The 20,728-nt window shown below is 33.8% G+C and overlaps 1 protein-coding gene across 7 annotated transcripts in view; it reads left to right on the forward strand.

The window, feature by feature from the left end:
- Window positions 1-20,728, forward strand: part of LOC145261281 (rapamycin-insensitive companion of mTOR-like) — a 435,824-nt gene that overhangs the window by 76,462 nt on the left and 338,634 nt on the right. For 6 of the 7 annotated variants that reach the window (XM_080119764.1, XM_080119763.1, XM_080119761.1 and 3 more), the window contains 3 exons: window positions 10,571-10,730; window positions 11,730-11,861; window positions 14,472-14,662. In XM_080119764.1, the coding sequence (XP_079975890.1) occupies window positions 10,571-10,730; window positions 11,730-11,861; window positions 14,472-14,662 (483 nt within the window). Of the gene's footprint in view, window positions 1-6,971; window positions 7,021-10,570; window positions 10,731-11,729; window positions 11,862-14,471; window positions 14,663-20,728 lie in introns of those variants that run through there. The other variant, XM_080119767.1, reaches the window with a different exon arrangement.

Below are 20,728 nucleotides of genomic sequence, written 5' to 3' on the forward strand. Positions count from 1 at the left end.
ATTAAAAATTTTTCGATAATGGTTATCGCATAGTTTCCTGACGCAAAGATTGTTAAAGATTGGCTTAATTTGATGTGTGTTGAGGATGACCATTTTTTTTTTTTTTTTTTGTAGTGTGGCTGCGTCTGTATTCTGACTGGGATTATTTTAGATGAAGCAGAAAAAATGGTCACCAAGTTACAGTTAAGCTTTATGATCTGGTTGAACTAATTTGTTCAGTCGTAAATAAGTTAATATAACGGCATAAAATGGGAATTGATTCAAATACACCTTGTACGCATTAGTTCAGTATTTTTTATTGAAATATACTTTTTTTACAAGTTTGAAGACAATCATAGTATCATTACCCTTTAAACTAACTAAAATTAACAAATATTTAATTATCTACATCATAATTCAGGGTCATAAAGGGTTAAAAAAAAAACAACAACAAAAACAAACATCTCTCCAAATTATGTTAACTTTAACAGTTTAATCAAACATAAGGATATTAGATGGGTTGGTATGTATTAGGGAAAAGCAATCCAGTCCAGGTCTTTTAGTCTCACATCTCATCCAAATCACAACAAGAGTTGAGCCAGGAAATACATGCTTGTTCATGGTGACATCTTAACTGGAACTGTTCACATTTTAATGTAGTTAGCATTTTTATTTATTTATTTAAAGAATTTGTACTTAATCACAGCCATTGTTAGAATCCTTTTAGAATAAAAATTTCTATGAGTAATGCTAGTTAAGTGTTAGCAGTTAAAAAGATCTCTAAGTCATTTTACATTTTGCCTCCAGTTAGACTTCAGTTGACCTATTAAAAGGATGGCCTTAGTGTAGCGGAATTAATGAACATTAAATATACTGCATAATCATATTAACATGGACTGAAAAAGGCAATATATACATACTTTTCTCCCACCAGTTAGTTTAAGTGATGCTTATTTGATATAACGAGTGTGTATGTTCTTAAAACTACTACATATCATATGGTGTTGCGATGGTGAGTGGCCGGTGCTAAACTGTACATAAGCTATGTCCAACTTAACAAATGTTGAACAAATTCTTTTAATAAAAATACATATTCGCTTTTTATTTTATTTGGAACAAAGTTTTATACAAAATATTCAACTGAAATATATATATATATAACATTTTTATTTATTATTTTTAAAACAGTAATCTACGTACATGCATGTTTCAAGTTCACTAACTCTCATCAGCGTAGCTCGACTGTTTTTAGGGATTGAACTCCAGACTATGTTTACCACAGTCCGGCGCTTTAACCGTTAGGCCACGAACCCTAGATGACTTTACTGTTCATTTTTATTGCTTATAAATTTACATTTGTTGTTGTTTTTTCAATATATATATATATATATATATATATATATATATATAAATTAACTCTTTAATCTGCATTTTAGAAACATAATATTTAAGAGATTTGACCAATGTTCTTTAATTGGTTGAATTGAATTAACTTTGAGAAAAAAAAAATGAAGTAAAACTGTACGTGTACACCTTTTATATCGATTATCTTCCTTGGTTCATGATAGATTTTTATTCTAAGTTAAGTACTGCAGTTTTTATAAAAATGACACTAGTTTATGAAAAATTAGTCCATCTACCTCTTTGTTTGGTTTCTCACTATCCACCCAATATCATATTTTGTTCAACCAATGAAGACTTAACATTTATCCACCTGTTTTGTCTAGCAAACCTTTATATCCTTTGTACTTCCTTATGTCCCTATGTAACAATTTGATGTTGGATTTTGAATGTAAGAATTCCTTAGTATGTCATTCAGCAAATTGTCAATAAAATTCACAATCCTTTCTTCAATTTAACCATATTTGGTACACTTTTTTTTTTCTTTGAAACATTGTTTGGTATTCAAATGATATTTAACAAATTTGAAAGCCAAAGTAATGTGATTTTTTAAAATTTATTTTAAATCTTGAGCTTTTGAAAAGATTTTAAAGTAACTAAATTTATTAAAAAATCACATTGTTTATTTTGGTTTTTAAATTTTTTAACTTTGAATATCAAAAAAAAATTTTTTTTTTTTTTTTTTTTTTTTCCAAGTATCACTTTAGCAAGAATGTAATGGTTGTGTTTTATATTAATTTCTTTTATAATAAAATTTTGGGGTCAGCATTTTCACCTGCCATTAATAAACAGTAAAGACGTTTTCCTTTTTGTTTGATTTGAAATTTGCGAATTATAGAAATTAAATTAGACTTGCAATGCAAATATGGGGTTCAAGGCTGGGAGACACCTCATTCATTCAGGTAATATTTGGTGTGCCTGTTAGTAAATAATTAAAAAAAATTTTTTTTTTTTTTTTCATTAAAAAAAAATGCTTTAAAGCTTTAAAGATTACTGTGTACAAGGTTTACTTGTCTTTCCACATGAGCAGAATTATTTATTTATTTTTTTTTACATGGGAGTTACAACTTATCAAAGCCCAAAAGTCACTCGAGGATAAAGGTTAATGAGTGTATGATAGTCACTGAGACAGCAGCATATTTATAGGTAGTGGTAGAAATGTTTTTTTTTTTGGGGGGGGGGCTCAACATGAACTTGTTTACATTGGACTTGAAAATGATTGTATTGTAGTCCAGGCAGGCAGTTCTAACATTTAGGCACAGATAGGGAATGAGTGAAACTTGATGGTCGTTGTAGCTAGGAGGTGCGTAGAAAGAAACTGTACATGGAAACTGTTCGGTTTTAGATACACGAAAAAGGAAGAAATGATTTTTATTTTTTCCAGGAAGTTCTTGAATATTTTACAAAACATAACCAGAAATTGAAACTTGGTCAAGCATCTACCAGGGGAAAATAGAGAAGAGATCTCTCTACACTGCAAAGTCGATCTGTCAAGACAATAACGGGTGCTCTGAACTGCATCTCCTTTAATGTTGTAGCACAATATGGTTAAGTTTTGTTTACTCTTAATCAACAGTTTTCTGGAGGTTGTAGGTTCGGTCAATCCTTACTTTAGGTGATGATAACTATAAATAACAACATATGTCTCTGTAATGTTGCATAATATTTTAATAAATAAATAATATGAATATACTGTAGTTAAAATATTTTAATTAATAAATAATATGACTATATCGTAGAAAAATCTTGGTTAATTTTCTTAATAATTTATAATAAACCATACGGGACCATTGCAAAGTGAAAATGGGGCGAAAAACAAATGCCGACATAAAAAAATCGGAAGAAAAGATATGAAAATCAAAGGAATAATCTTTTTTAACAATCCTGATAGTTTTGGGTTCAAATTTTTTTTTTTTTTTTTTTTTTTTTAAATTACATTTTCACCCCAAACAAGGCACATCGCCACTTTGATGTAGAGGGCTACTATCAGGGACATAAGCTACAGGGGTACTATGTGGGGAGTTGGGCAGCAAGATGTCGGTTCACGTTACATTTGAACTTCTGCATGTCAGTACAGTTGGGTAAGCAGGAATCCGGAAGGGAATTCCAAAGTCTAGCGGTTCTGGGGAAGAAACTACTGGTATAGAAGGCTCTCTTACATCTAAGGATCTCAACTGTGAAGGGGTGGGATTTTGCTGCTTGTCGGGTTTGCCGGGGGTATTTACGACGAGGGGGTAGAAGTGCTTGCAGTTCTTCGGAGCATTCACCGTTAAAGTACTTGTAGAACAGGCAGAGGGATGCTACATTTCGTCGATGGAACAGAGGCTGAAGCTTCGATGACAGTTCAGGACCTATTAGGTTGATGACTCTCTTTTGAACCTTGTCTAGGAGTGAGAGACTAGTAGCAGATGCACCAGCCCAAATATGACAGCAATACTCCATACATGGGCAAATGGTGGCCTTATAGAGGTACAGGATACTTTCAGGTGTTAGTAGCTTTCTAGCACGGTAAAGAGAACCTACCTTTTTCGCAGCGGTCCTGGCAATACTCGTAATGTAATTGTTTCAACTCCTGTTTCCTGTGAACGAGCGAGGAGTTTAAAAGATGTACTTTCAGATAAAGAGTCTTTGGCCATTGCTATTGGTAGAGAAGGTTTCTTGTAGTCATTGAAGGAAACAAGTTTAGTCTTGGCAGCATTGAATGTGACCATCCATTTTTGTCCCCATTCCACTACAGATTGGAGGTCATCCTCTAGTGTTTCTGCCATTTCTTTAGATATGTGTGTTCATTTGTTTTCCTGTCGTGTCTGTTATAGAGCGTGGTGTCATCAGCATATATACCCATCTCACAGACAATTTTGTCAGGGAGGTCATTTATGAATATTAGGAATAGTAGAGGTCCAAGGATAGACTCCTGAGCCACTCCCACATTTATATCATATTGTTTAGATGTATGACCGTCAAGGACAACCTGGATTTTTCTCTTATCTAATATCACATTTTTGAAAGACAGAAATATTGTATTCCTTGAACAAACGGAGAATCTGTTAGGTTTGAGTATGCAATATAATCTCTACTTTTTCTGGGGTAGTTAACATCCTTATATCTATGGACAATATAGATTTGTTAGGCTTATATAATGCCAGACATTTCTACCTTCAAGCAAAGAGTACACTCATTCAACCTGATGGCCGGTGTGTGGTATCTGCTCTGATGTTGCATGCAAGTTTAATTGTTCTTAGTGGAAGGGGGAACTCTTTTATACTAAGGCAATTTTATTTTTGCATACTACCAGAGTGCCTGTTTTAAGGGGAGCTGGTTTTCTCCCACATTAAAAACGACCTTGTGTCACATTTTGTTTTACGTGTGGAAGCAAATAGATACTGAGAGTACACTCATAGTTTAACCGCTCGCAGTGAACCAAGGCTCTTTCAGTTTATAATTGTGACCCTTTAAATTGGACCACAAACTGACTACGAAGAGATTTCGAAAAAAGACCAAGGATTTCTTTTGGATAAATGACCAACTTTTATTCAACAAACTTGTATTTTCTTTTTCTACCTTCTTTAAAAATACAAAGATTGGCTCTACGACAGTTTTTCAATGACCTCGGAAAATTTTAGCAAATTTCTTAAAAAAACAAAAAAACAAACAAAAAAAAACCATTTATTATAATCTGGAGATGTAGCTTAGTGGAAGAGCATTTGACTACAGATCGAATGATCCCATGTTCGAGCCTGGATGTACCTCACCATTTTATTTTTATTTTTTCTTATTAATGAGTTCAATTTACTGTGGTGCTATCGCTTCCCGGGAAGGTTACTTGGTTGGGGAACATCTTGGGAACGCAACCAGCTGCTCGGGAAATAAACTATGTCTAAACGATAGACACATGCTGGAAACATCAACGAAAATGGGTCGAACCGTCGTCGACTATAACTGTCTGGCACGGGTCGCATTATGTGTGGTCATTGCAGGCATCTTTCCATCGTTGCTTGTTGCGTGTTCATTGTGTCGTTACAGGCAGCTTTCTGTCGTCGGCATTAATGGTATGCTGAAATCGAACACTTGTATAAAAACAGCGAACGAATGCATTTTTATAAAAATATATATAATTTATTTAACAATCAAGAGCACATTTAGTCGACCCATCGCATATAGCGCGCAAAGCCTCTACTGATTTAAAACAATGAAATTATATCTTATTTTTCCCTTTCTTCATTGAAAGAGAGAGAAAAGGAGTGAATGAGAGAGAGAGAGAATGAGATAGAGAAATATGCGTTTCACACAATGCTTTGTTTTTTTACTTCAGATATCCGCGTGTAAGTCTGACCTTTCTGGAATGATTTTGACACTGCTACAAGTTTCATAACACTTGTCATTCAAACCCAAGCGACATGATCTAACGTTCCCAAACCCACAAAACACCTGCATGAAACGTTTTTAACTTCATCACAAAGTCAGGTACAAGGTTAGAAGCTAGATATAGGGGTTATTAATGTAGCCCTTAGCTCCATTAAAAGGGGCTACATCATTGTGCCACATTACAATAAAAGAGGTACCATTTAAAATTGCCACAAATCATTTCTTTGTTTGCATATTTTAAAACTAAACATTAATCATAAGTGATTTTTTCAGGGCATTCATTATCAAGCCCAAATATCAGCTGACATGATATTATAAACAAACACAGACTGAATTTGAACAACATTTTCATTATTATGGTTTTCTTTTTTTCTTATTTTTACGAATTAGTCCACCGGGCAAATTATTCCTGGTAATATATAATCATCAATAGAGGATTGATTCTATAATAATTCATATGCAATCTGCAGAAATTAAAATCATGTTTAAGCATATTGAATGACTGGGCAATGCCGGGCTGCTAGCTAGTATCTTCTAATCGTTTTTAAATTTAAAATTTCATGTCCAAAATTATAAGCTATTTTCATTACACTTTTCTTATGCGTCATGACGATTCTGGTAAAAGCATACAACAATAAAATTAAAATGCAAATGATCAAACAATGCATGGAATGTGATAAACAGCGGTTGTAAACATAACAAATATTTTTATTTGGTAAAACCTTAAAGATAATTGAGATTGTCGGACTGACTTCCTCATCTTGGTTGTTATAGTCACAACGTTCTGGCCGTTTTGCCCTCCGGCCTTCATCAGGTGTTTGGTATCGAACTGGGGAACTGTTTGTTAGGAGTCTCGAACCCGACCGTCTATTATTATTATTACGGGGGTACCGTGTTCGGACTCCAGCTAGGCTCTGGGAAATAGTTGCTGATTCTCTGTTTTGAATGTTACTTTTTACTGCCTTTGTTCAGGATTGAACTCAGCACCTTTGGGTAACTGTAAACTTTGATACAACGTCTAGGACCACTTGGCCATTATGGCCATTGACTATAATAAAGGGTTGGGTTCGAGACTCCTAACAAACGGTTCCCCAGTTCGATACAAAACACCTGATGAAGGCCGGAGTTCAAAACGGCCGAAACGTTGTGATGATAACAACCAAGATGAGGAAGTCAGTCCGACAATCTCAATCAATGAAAACACCTGATCTCAAAAATGCAGACAATTACAAACCTTAAAGATGTTAGTGAAAATATCTCTTGTGCTTGTTTCATGTAAGTGAACGATCTATGTTAGTAGTAGTAGTAATAGTTTGTGGCATTGTTAATTAATTAGATGCTACTGCTTGTTATGAGTTGTTTGTAAGCTTGCTTGTATGATAATAATGTTGCTATTGTGAACTTAGGCCTCCCACTAGATTCTAAATCCGTGGTGGGGAAATATGTGTTTTGCTTTAATGTGGAGATTGCAGCGTGTCATTTGGCTGCAGTCTGGTTTTATGTGGCTGATGCTTATGTTTACGACTTTGTAGTTGTTTGACAATGCTGATACTTGCAGATGGTACTAATTAGTGTCAGGACGATTAATCAGAATCAAGAAAATCGGAAATTTTAAATGTATCAGAAAATTGTAACTACTTTCCAATGCCAGAAACGATTCTTGTAATTGTTCGATTATTTGGTTTGTTTTTGTTTTAAAACTTAATTTTCCATTACTGCTACCAAAGATAAAATGGTAAATGTGTTTTGGTTTTAAGCTATAAGCAAGATTAAAATGTATAGATCACTCACACGAGTGTACTTTTACGTTCACGAAAAATAATATATACCTTATATCGTATGCGTTTTTATGGTAATATAAAGAAAAACAACTCTGTAAATAAATATTTGGTGATTTTTTTTATTTTAAGAACCGGTATTGGTAATTATATTGGAATTATGAAGAACTTTGGAATCATCCTATCACTAGTACTAACAGGTCGTAATTTCCCCAGTGATGTCTCTGGCTTAAATAACCCCACAGCGCGTATTTTGTTGGCGGTAAAAGGATGAGTTTCTTGGATGTGGAGACCTTGGCGACGTGTTGACTGCTGCTGCTTATCTGATTAGTCGGAAGTTCATCTTTGTTTTTTTTTTTTTCTAGATTTATTAGATGTGCACATGAAGGTTCCTGAACATGTTTTTTCATTTCGCACTTTAACATTGATTAGATAATGCATGCATGCTTTATTTCGTGTTCTATTGTCAGTTTGATAAGATCTTTAATTATAGCTTATTCCGACACATGAAATATGTTGAAAGTTCTTGTAGAATTTTTCATTTTCATTTCAAATGATGTATTTTCAAATAAGTTTTTGTTAGAATATCTTTACTTTTATATATCATTTTAAAGAGTTTTTTGCTTTAATTGTTTAAATTACATTCATTTTAAAACAATTGTCTTTACAGAATGTTGAATACAAGCTGGAAAAAAGCAAATTTGCACAATTTCTTATTTTAATTCAAGCTAGGCCAAAAAGCTGCTGAAACAGCTTGCAATATCAATGAAGTGTTTGGCCCAGGAACCACTACTGAACATACAGCACAATGGTGGTTTAAGAAATTTCGTGGCAGTGATGAGTCTTGAAGATGATGAGCGTAGTGGTCGGCCATCGAATGCTGACAATGATCTATTAGTCGAAGCCAACCCACACACAACTGTTGGAGAACTTGCTTCTGAATTAGACGTAACATATACAATGATTTCCAACCACTTGAGAGAGATTGGAAAGACAAAGAACTTGATAAATGAGTGCCTCACAAATTGAACGACAATCAAAAGAAATGCCATTATAAAGTGTCATCTTCTCTTCTTTTATGCAACAAGAATGACTCGTTTCTCGACCAGGTTGTGACTTGCAATGAAAAGTAGGTTCTTTACAACAACTGGCTATGCTCAGCTCGGTGGTCAGACACTGACGAAGTTCCACATTTCATGAAGTCAGAGTTTCACCAAAAGAAGGTCATGCTGACTGTTTAGTGGTTTGTGACTGGTGTCATCCATTAGTTTTTTTGAATGCAGGTTAAACCATTATGGTGAAGTACTGCCAACAAATTAACAAAATGTTTCAGAAACTTTGCATTAGTCAACAGAAAAGGCTTGATTCTCCTCTACGACAATGGTCGACTGCACATAACTAAACCAACCCTGTAGAAGTTGAATAAATTGGACTACGAAACTCTGCCTCATTCGCCATACTCTTCAGACCTCTCACCTACTAACTACCACTTTTTCAAGCATCTTGACAAGTTTCTGTGTGAGAAATGTTTCAAAAACCTAAGCAATATCAAAAACGTTTTCAGCAACTTTATCGCCACCAGACTGCAAGATTTTTACGTTACTGGCATGAATACACGTTTTGCATTGGTAAAAGTGTATTGATTCTGATGGTGCTTATTTCGATCAATAAATTTTTAAGCTGAAATATGTTAATCTGAATTTAAAAGTTAAAAACTGCAAGAAGTTTCTTGTTGACCTGATATAAGAACGGAAAAAAGAAATTTCACAAAATTCCTCATCAACTAATTATGCTTGTCACCTCCCTCTATCATCCCTCACACTTGGTATGTCTTCATAGGTGCATACGGAATAGTCACATTGACACACAGGTTATCATCAGATTACTGAAGTTAAGCAACGTCGGGCCTGGTCAGTACCAGTGGTGTTACTATTTTGGAATACCAGGTGCTGTATGTAGGTTGGTGTCAACACCTCCCTGCAAGAATTGCAAAAACCTAATGTTGTCATCTCTCTTGACAGGTATATACATGCGACTGGGGACCATTGTTAATTTGAGATTCTGGCTGGCATAAGTGCATTGCGAATCTTCTACTAGTTGTTTGATGTAGGTTCTCTGCAAGTTTGTTACTAAACCTCATCTTTGTTTTGGTATCCTTAGCTGTCCCATCAGTGTCCAGCAAATTTGGTTCTTCTCTCTCTGAAAGGTGTCCATAGATTTGCTCTCTCACAAGATGCTGTCCACAGGAGATGTTAAGAATGGCTGTTAGCGTTCTAGTGTAAACAACATTAATTTTCTTCTCTAATCTTTTCGTGAAAGTCTGCATGTGATGCTTCCATACACAAAAACTGCTGGCTTATAGTCGGCTAACATACTTCCTAACTTCCGGCATAGCGTTACCGGAAGTGGTAACGAAGCAAACCAGTTCCTTCACTTTTATTGTTCTTTAGTATTTCTATTTTAAAACGATTTATTGAAATAAAATATAAGAAAAGGACATTTTCATAAAGTATACAATAAAAATTAGCAAAATTATATAGATAAAAATAACACAAATTAGTCTTTATTAAATAGTTCATTACTTAAAAAGATTTTAAAAAGTGTTTTCAATAATTCTTTAAAAAACTAATTTCAATCATTTTTAATCAAAATAATACCAAAAAATCTTTTTAATGATTATTAAATAAAAAAGATTGAAAAATGTAATAAAAAAAAAATAGTACATATACAGGGGAGATAAAGGCATGAGAAAAAAAGTGAAGGAACTGATTTACCTTGTCACTGCTAAGTATGTTAGCTGACTATAACCATAATGTAACAATGACTTCAAAGTCATGTTTCATTGTGATCGGAAGATTTGACTTCCAGATCATCTTGTCCGGCTCAGGTCTTGCTACGGCACACCTTTCTTTTGCTTTGCAGCTTTACTGCACTGCTTATGTACATATAAGAAGTTTAGTGCATTGTTGAGATTATTATGCACCAGGGATGCAGCATATGCACTGTCTATTTATTAATGCTTTCTTTTTTTTCTCTTTTGTTTTCAGCTCCTTGCGAAAATGTGAAAGAAATTTTGAGCAACGTTGTATGTCAAAATGGAGTCTCTAAAAACAAGAAGCTTGGCTATCTCAATTGTTTCGTCAAGCTCATCAATAAAGTCGGTTCTGAACAGAGTCTCGGTTATAGCATTGAAGAAATTTTATGTTGGTGAGTAAAATTCTTATTAAAAAAAATTTTAAAGAAAAAAATAAATTAAGAGAAAAAAGTTTAACCCTTTATGACCTGAATTACGATGTAGATGATTAAAAAATTATTTATTGTTACTTTTATATGGCGGCATACTGAGTGTAAGCAATGGACAGTTGCAATCTGGATGTATCTGGCATCTACCTAGATAACTGAACTAATACATACAAGGTGTGTTTGAATCAATTGCTACTTTATTTATGCAATTATACTCATTTATTTATGACTGAACGAATTAGTTCAACCAGGTCATAAAAGGTTAAAAAAAATTTAAATTGAAAATTAAAACTTTTTTTTTTTTTTTTTAATTTTTTTATTTAAAAAAAAAAAAATGAACTTAACATGAAAATATGCTAATGATAAACAAGTTGTACAAAAATGTTCATGTGTTATTTCTGAAGGAAATTATCAGGTTAAATGACATTTTCCCAGTTTATTGCATGTAGAAAACATTATGTGTTTATCGTGAGCCATCGTGGACAATGTCTCACAATGCAATACGATGACAAAAGAAGTGTAGTGTATTGCGTGTAACTCTGATTAAGTCTGACAAAATTGTCTCCCTTTGTTTCGATTGAATAACACTATCTTATGTTTTGCAACTAATATCTCCGGATCCAGCACTACACCATCATTAGAAGCAACTACTTCAGTTTTAACTCCATATTTCTTGACTGCTTTTCTGAAATAGTTAAGCTTCTGTCAGAAGTTGATTGGCTAGCACTGGTGTCATCTTCCCATAAATGATATCAAACTAAATACACATTTCAACCAGCATCAACTTCAACAACTAATTTCATTGGATTGTGATGTAATACTCATCTTTTCCATCTTCTCTTTTTACTTAATAGTTTTGTTTTTTTTTCTTTAAGTATTTTTAAAAAATTTTGTATAGGTTCATACAAAATGAAAATATTTTAACCCATTTGCAAAATCTTTTTTGTTTTTTCTATGTCTCAGTTTGAAAGTTGGGCTTCTCCATGATGCCAAGGAAGTACGTGCAGCCACCTTGAGAGTGATTCGTTATTTATTAACTGAGAAAAAGGTTCTTGATGTGATTGTAAGTTTGCGGATTGACTATCTGATTGCAAGGTAAGTAATTTTTACTGTTTAAAACATCATCTCCATTATGGCATAATCAATGTCGGTCTTAATAAAGAAAACAAAAAAACAACCTTTCATATTTCGATTTTTTGGACTACTATTCTCATCGAGAGTGTTTTCTTTCACAATGTTTTGGTTGGTGCAACATCTAACCTTCTTCAGGTGTGTCTTGTCAAACTCTGGAATCTGCATGGAATTTTGAAAGGAACCCTTTATTCAATCTGCAAGGACCCGTGGCGTAGTGGATAAAGTATTTGGTAAAATTATAAGTTACTCTTCCGGAGGTTGAAGGTTCAATTCTCAGTGCGGGTGACTCTCAAAAATACAATTACAAATTACTTGGGACTTCTACCTTGTTATGGCTGACGGAATGAAAGCATGCTACCCCTGTGGATTAAATATGCATGTTTCCGAGTTTAACAAAATACACCTGAAGAAGGTTGGAAGTTACATTAAGCATAATATTGTGAAAATAATGCTCAAGATGAGAACAGTAGTCTGAAGAATCCAAATATGAATAATCGATCCTCATCTCAAAAAAAAAAAAAAAAAGTTTTGCCTTAGTGTTCAGGCAAGTAAATAAAATTGTTTTCTAGGAGTTTCTCTGTTCGTACGCAAATATAAGCATATGATTGGTTGACAAAAAAGGGATAGCAAGAGTACACATTACTAAGGAAATAGATTTTACAATGTCAAAATAATCTTATCTTGAAAATAATTGCAACTAAAAATTCTTTAGATGAATAAAATGGAGATGCCCAGTATGAAGTCACTTCTACATTGTAATCGCTTGCAAATATAACAATATTTGAGTTAAAGAGTTGATTGTGCTTCTATATTTAAATAACGAAGAAAAAATATTGAATTTCAAGTAAAACAAATTGTACCTATGTAATTGTCATCCTGCAAATAGTAACATATCCAAAAATTATGGAAAACGAAAAGGTAGAAAAATTAATTATTCGTGAGAAACGGTTCTGATAAGGGTAAAGACTTTGATAAAGTTACATGCTGAGGCAGACATATTAGTACTCCGATTTATCAGAGAGGAACCTGTGTTTTCAGTGGCGTCCGTCCATGCGTCCGTTAGTCCAATAACCGTCCATTAGTTTTTCCTGTAATTTTGCCACAAATTCTATTTCGTTAAATAGATGTGCACAGTAAAAAAAAAATTTTTGCGAAAATTCCTGTTGCGTCCCTAGGGGCTTAAGTGGTCAAAAATGCCCCCAAATGGCTAAAAATGGCACTCTTTGCTCTAGCGTTTGATCCATCCATTAGATATTTCTGAAACTGCCTCAGCATGTAACTTTATCAAACTGTGGAGGCCATTATTCTTAATATAAATTCAGTATGGGTGACCCTAGCAGAATTCTTGTTCGCATCACTCTGGGACTTTTAATGCCTTTTTGGAGCTCTTTTTTCATATTACTCAAAAACTTGATATTTATGTCTATATAGTGATTTTTCCATGGTGCTGAATTCCAATATACATGTCTTAAGGTGTGAAACTGCACCGTTTGTCCATTTTCACTGGGATTCGGCATTACCAGGCGCTCAAAAGGGATCACAAATGCCCCAAAATTGCAAAAAATGACACTTTTTACCCCATAACTTTTGCCTCATCCATTAAAATTTTCTGAAACTTGGCAAAAATGTGAAGGCAACGTTAGCCCTTCACACTTCTCACATTCATCATTTCTTCACTATTTTTTAGTGGCGTCATCTCACATTCAGCACCAGAAGGGGACCACACGTGCTGCATGTTGGGTCATATGACATAAGCAAAAGGGAACTAACTCAGTTGAAACACCATAACAGACAGAATTTATTCAGAAAACAAAAATAATCATAATATACATGATTTGGGAATTTTTAAACTTTTTATTTTAAGTTGTTTAAAAATAATTAAATTTCGGCATTAGATTTCCAAGATATTGAAAACTTAATTACCTCCCCTGTTAACTCTTCAGTTCGAATCAGATTTTGAAACTAACTCGCTCTATTTACAAACACCTTTTTTCATGATAATTAATTTTCTACCTTATCATTTTGCATAATTTTTTAATGTTTTATTTGAAAATCAATATTATTTTTGTTATTCAAATATAGTAGCACTTGGTTGGTATATTGCCAAAACAAACGTCGAGATTCAGACGGTGAAAAAGGAAGAAAAGTAAAAGACTAGAGTGGAAACTGTTAACTGCTTGAAGTTTTAAAAGAAAAAAAGGATTGATAATGTTAGATTTTTTTTTTTTTTTAAGAAAACTTTCAGTTGTTTCCTGACCATGAACCTAAATGGAATTTGGAGGAGGAGACAGTCATCTTTTGGTTAATTCTCAATATAGGTCCACATCGTTAACTGGACTGAACTGAAACACTTCGCTTTGTTACCTCACTGAACTGCATGTTGTTGAAAGTCTGACCCTTCAACTTAGGGTTAATGACTAAACTGTATGCCATGAAGACTCTCATCCATTTATTCAATGCGACCATACCATCAAAGTCTCTCATTATGTGCCCATCTTCTTATACTGTCCAGATGACTAATGTATGAAATAATATTAATGCTTCAAATTTTTTTCTCTTCTGTATTTTTAGATGTTTGGATATTTGCCTAAGCAACGAAGTTGAACGTATTCATGCAATGAAACTTATTCGAAAAATAATCCAACATTATCCTCACCATGTCCCATTATCGTTGCTTTACCCAATGGTGGCCATTGGCCGAGATGGCTCCTCTGAACGTGACAGGTTGCGGCGTGCCTGCTTGGCCACGATATGTGAACTTGGTAAGTAACCTCTTCCTCGTTACATGGGAATGAAGATGTAATTTTTATGTCATTTACAACTTCAAAACCACTCTGTAGATGAGTAAAATGCACACACATCTATAATTACACATTAAAAAAAATATAGAAGCAAAAAATAAACACACCTTAACCTAACAAACACACCTACGTCCACATATGCACATTCACACATGTACATTATAAAAACGTACAATTAGGCGTTCCAACATATGAAATAAAGCGCTTACTGATTCACATGTAAATAACATATTAATAAACACACTTAAAAAAGAAGCACAAATACACAAGGAAAAATAAATACACATTTATAAACACTTAAAGAAAAAAGCACAAATAAACAAGGAAAAATAAATACATATAGCCCACGTTACCCACCCTCGTGGTAAACAGCTGTGTTCTAAAATTCATAATGATCACTTAATTAGTTTTTTTTTTTTTTTTTTAGTACTAATGTCACTTATTGCTAAATAGGTACACTAATACGCTCCTCCAATCATGGCGAAAAGTGAATGAATTTTTGAGACAAAAAGAACCATAAAAATAACTGGGGTAGAAAAAATGAGACTATTCATGAGTGGTGATGCCTGGGGCTAACTTTTGATTGTATGCTCCAAAGACTAGAATCTTTGGAGCATACAATCAAGTATAAGTCCTAGTAGTATTTTTATTTAAAAATTTTTTTAATTCACTGCAAACAAGGCAAATTGTCAATGATATATAAAGGGCTCCTGTGAATTAAGTGCCATATCCATAGGGGCATCCTAAGTGAGGAGTTGTGCAACAAGATGTTTGTCCACATTACATTTTAAATTTCTGCATGTTTGTACAGACAATGGAACCGGGAATATGAAGGGAACTTGAAAGGCAAGCTGTTTGAGGAAAAAAATCTATTAAGTGTCAAAAGCATTCTGACATCTGTTGATGAATTTTAGGATATCCGCAGTAGAACGGGTTTGTCAACATCTATACTGTTGGTCAGAAAGAAGTTTAGCATTAATGAGGCAGCAGACTATTGCTAGATCGATTGAAGATTCAAAGATTTCAGCAAAAAATGAGAGGAGACTGAAACAATATATTGTGGGTCAATTCTTTCACCAGAATGTTTGAACACTTGTACCACACAGGAAATTTTCCAGCTATCAGGAAAGCAAGATATAGTTCAGAGACGATAGGGGCCAGATTAGCAGAGTAATTGTTTATTACTTTAGCAAGGATAAGATCAGGTCTGCATGCATGTTTAGGGTTTTTTTTTTTGTTTTTGTTTTTATATCATAGACATGGAGAAATAGTATGATCAGATAGAGTGCAGCTTCTGTCTGCAAAGGGAAATTTGAGAGGTAGTCTTTTGTGGAGTCCAAGGTGAACTGCTGGGCAACTAGTTTAGCTTTATTGGTATAAATGACATAATGGTGGTTGGGGAAATTGTTGATTACCCATTATTCAATTTGCTATCATAGATTTTCTTGAAATTGTGAGTTCGTAATTTCTGTAACTAGATACGGAAATGTTAAAAGAAAGGAAGATAGTTTGAATATGGTTGGATGCTCCCCTCGACTAAATTTGACTTCTCTCTTCTCCATCTGCACTCTATTGCTTGCGACATAATAAAAAGAATGTCATATTCCTGAATATATCAAAGATATTATGGGGAGAGCTTTAAACTTTATTTTGATTTGATTTTGTTCTCATTTTAGCTTTGACGTTGTCGAAAACGTTGACAAATCTAACGATAAACAAAAACGCACTTTTTCTTGATTGCCGATATTGTCGATAATGCTTGAAGATTGGTGAAATTGTTTTGTTAAAAGACTTATTAGCTTTTTACCAATTTAACTGATTAGGGACAAAAAAGACGGATCGAATTCTGCCAACATGTCTTGCTACCCTTTGCGAGTTGGGTGAGTATCGAATGACCTTCTTCTCTTTAAACAACTTCTGCACAAATAACTTTGCAATATTCTTCTTCCTCATCTTAAAAAAAATAATGCTAACTGATGGATAAGTGAATTAGGCCAAATACAAACATTCTCATGTTTCTGAACTATTGAGATGAGGATTGATAATTCATCTTAGATGATTTGGACTACTATTCTCATCGTGTTATTTGCCTGTTTCGGTCAGTGTAACCTCCAACATTTTTTAGGTCTATCATGTTGAACTCTGCACAGAATATTGAATAGAACCCGTTATTACATTAATGCCCATTAAGGGCATTGCCTAGGCTACTGCTAAGAAGGTAGGCTCTTTCTACCGTGTTAGAAAGTTACTTACGCCTGAAAGTATTCTGTGTCCCTACAAGACCACCATTCGTCCATGTATGGAGTACTGTAGCCACATTTTGGCTGGTGCATCTGCTACTAGTCTCTCACAGTGTTCAAAAGAGTCATCAACCTAACAGGTCCTGCACTGTCAGTTAGGCTTCAACTCCTGTCCTATAGACAAAATGTTGTACCCTTCTGCCTGTTTTACAAGTATTTTAGTGGTGGGTGTTCCAACGAACTACAAGTCCTTGTAAATACCACCCCCCCTCCGACAAACCCAACAAGCAGCAAAATCCCACCCCTACATGATAGAGATCCCAAGGTAAGAAATCCTTCTACTCTAATAGTTTCTTCCTTAGGACTGCTAGACTTTGGAATTCCCTTCTTGATTTCTGCATTCCTGATTGTACTGACATGCAGAAGTTCAAGTGTAATGGTAACAGACATCTTGCTGTTCAACTTCCTACATAGTATCTCTGCAAATTATGTCTCAGATAGTATCCCCCTACATCAAAGTGACACTGCGTCTTGTTTGGGATGAAAATGCAATAATAAAAAAAAAAATTAACAGGGGTGACATTCTCTTGTTCCGTCATCCATTACTGAGTAGAAGTTCTAAGTAATTTGCAATTGTATTTCAGTGTCACCCCCTGCATGGAGGATTGAACCTTCAGCCTCCAGAAGAGTGTAACTTACAACTGAATTATACCAAGTACTTTATCCACTACGCCACGAACAGGATAATCCTGAAGAAGGTGGTCCTGGATATGACCTTAAACTATATCCGATGGCTTGCGGGCTTTGGGGAGTGTGGAGCCACCCTTTAATTGCCATTGCTCCCAGGTCCACTCTGACCCCGAGTGGTAGTACCTGTTAGGGTCCCAATTATGGGTTAAATAGAAACCGACTTGAAAAAAACAACAAATATATTCTATTAAAAACACGTTCTTCAAAATCACTGGATTCGGCATTAAATAACCTGAAAAGGGTTGATATGCTGTAAAACAAAAACAACCAACCAACCAACCTGGAGAAGGTCGGGAGTTACATCGACCGAAACATTGTACGAATATAACACTAAAGATGAGAATAGTGGTTTGGATAATATGGATAAACTTTCTCGTTTTGAAAATTTTTATACGAGGATCAATATTTTGTAATATTCAAACTACTATTTTAATCTAATCGTGGTTATTTTTGCAATGTTTCAGCTGATGTAACCTCTGACCTTTTTCAGGTGCCTCTTTTCGAACTTGAGAATTGTTTTTTGTTTAACTCTGATCAATAATGGTAACGCTAGTTCTAAATTCTGTACAAAGGAAGAATCTAACCGGCATGTGTATGTAGTGTGTTGATGCATAGAAGTAAACCTGGGTGGTAAGGTTGAGGACATGCGTTGCATGGAGAGAAATGATATGAGAATGATAATGATGGATGTGAAGCGTGAATCTTAAAGACAGGATTAGATCTGATGATTTAAGATTAAATCTGAACTATGTAGGGAGATGTGTGCAAAACAGGAGACTGTTTGTATGGCCACATGGAAAAGTTGAATTAGATGTAGAACAGTTGAAGTAGCAGGTCTAGTTCCCAAGAATAGGCAAAGGGAAACAAACACTAAGCAACAAAATCACACCCCTTCACTATTAAGGCCCCTAAATGCCAGAAAGTTTTCTACTCTAATAGTGTCCCCACTTGAACAACTAGATTTTGGAATTACCTTCCTGCTACCTGCTTTTCTGACTGTACTGATATGCAGAAGTTTAAATATAACTAGGGGTTGCATAAATAGATCAAGTAGTTTTTTATTTATAGAAAATCATTTTTAAACGAATTTGTGTTTTTTTTTTTTTTTTTTTTTTTAGTTACCTTTCCCTCATTCTCCCCATTTTAAGAATGGCTTTCTAAAATCTCACAAAAGTTTGAATTATTTGAAATTATCTCCTTTGTCCGGCAAAAACGGTATTCAGATATCGACAACCATTGTTTAGCCATAAAATTAAATTTCTCTTTTTAAAATAAAACTACTGATCAATTTACGTGGCTTTTGGTGTATGATATTTTCTTGCTGTCATGGGTATATATCCTATAAAGATTTTTAGATGGACTTGAAGAATCTTGCCTCCTGTCTCTTTTTTTTATTTTCATCATTTTTTTTTTTTTTTTTCAGCGGATTATCGAATTGACGCTACTCTACCAGATTATCCAAAAATATAAAAAAAAAAAATGTCAATATTTAAATATTTGTAGGACGCGCTCAGTTTCTAATGCAATGTTCTAGTAGATCAATCACCCGTTTTAAAACCATTCAATATTTTTAGGCCAAATTTTGTGAATTTAGCATTTTTTTAAAAATTTCGCTTTTTAAAATAATCTAAAAAAAAAAAAAAGACTAAACTACTAAAAAAAGGCTAAATTCGTGAAATTTGGCCTCAAAACACTTGAGTTGTTCTAAAATGCGTGATCAATCGACTTGAATGTTGCATTAGAAACCAAGCAACCCTTACAGATGTTTAAATATTGACTCTTTCAATTTTTTGATAATCTGGTAGACTAGTTTTCTATTCAATAATAATCCGCTGAAAAAAGATGAAAAAAAAAATTGCTGGTGGGTGCAAAATTCTTCAGGTTCGTTGATTTTTCTTTACTTTTGGTATGTTTGTTATATTCAAGGGAATTATAGATTTACACCGAATTGAATCATTAAGTTTGAGCAGGCTGTCACTTAGAAATGATGGTTACACCATGAGTTCATAGCTGAAAAAACAAGAACAATCTATCCCCGTAGAATAAAGGGTACAGTTTGAAGTTCTGTATAGGTTCCCAGAGTTCAATGTAGAGGTTCACAACTTAGAAAAGATGTACTAGAGATTACATTGGCTTAAACATACAAATAACCAAAATGATAATCGTTGTCAGAAATACATGAACATTCCTGATGGTATTTACATGTATTTCTAACCTTGGTTCAGTTATTTTTACAATATTTTGGACCTTTATTATACTGGACTTTACTATAACTGAAACATTGCTTGCAAGATAAAGAAAAACAGTCCATTGTCACAGAAAATTTTTATTTAAATTTTGGTACTTTTACAGTTTAATCAAGACATTAAAAATTGAAAATATCGAAAAAAAAAAAAAAAAAAAATGGGGTTATATTGTACGTAACTGTTATTTCATCAAGTTTTTTTTACAGTGAAAAAAAAATTTGTTATGATACCGAGGAAAAGGTAGTCATGTTTCGATTTTTAGGAAGAAACGCTAGTATTAAAGATGGAAAGGGAGTGTTGATCTCCCCGTGGCGTGTTAAAAAAAAAAAAGATTTGCTGTCATAAGTGTGTTTTTCTGCTGTAAAAAAAAAAATGAACTACTTGATGAAATTAAGTGAATTTTTTTTTTTTTTTTTTTCAGAGATTTCATTCTAAAACAGATACGTACAATATGACCTTTTTTTCGATATTTTAATTTTTTAATGTCTTTATTAAACTGTACAAGTACTCAAATGTTTATCTGTTCATTTTTAATTTTTCTTTCATTTTAAATCTTCCATAAACCATTTTTATACAAGGTTTGAGACCCTTTCAATAAGCACTAGTTTTTAGATCTATGTTTATCTGAGCAGCCTATTCCTTTTGTGGATCTGTTGGGTATTAGACAGATTCATGTTATTCTAGATGTGTTGAAGTGTTTCCTTAAAATGATCATTCTGTTGCACTTTAGAAATCTCATTCTCACCCATCTGCAGTGCTAATTCTTGAAGTAGCATTTCTGTCACGTTTTA

The sequence above is a fragment of the Euprymna scolopes genome, chromosome 37 (assembly GCF_053919585.1).
Source record: "Euprymna scolopes isolate OS-2025 chromosome 37, ASM5391958v1, whole genome shotgun sequence".
NCBI classification, from domain to species: Eukaryota; Metazoa; Mollusca; class Cephalopoda; order Sepiida; family Sepiolidae; genus Euprymna; species Euprymna scolopes.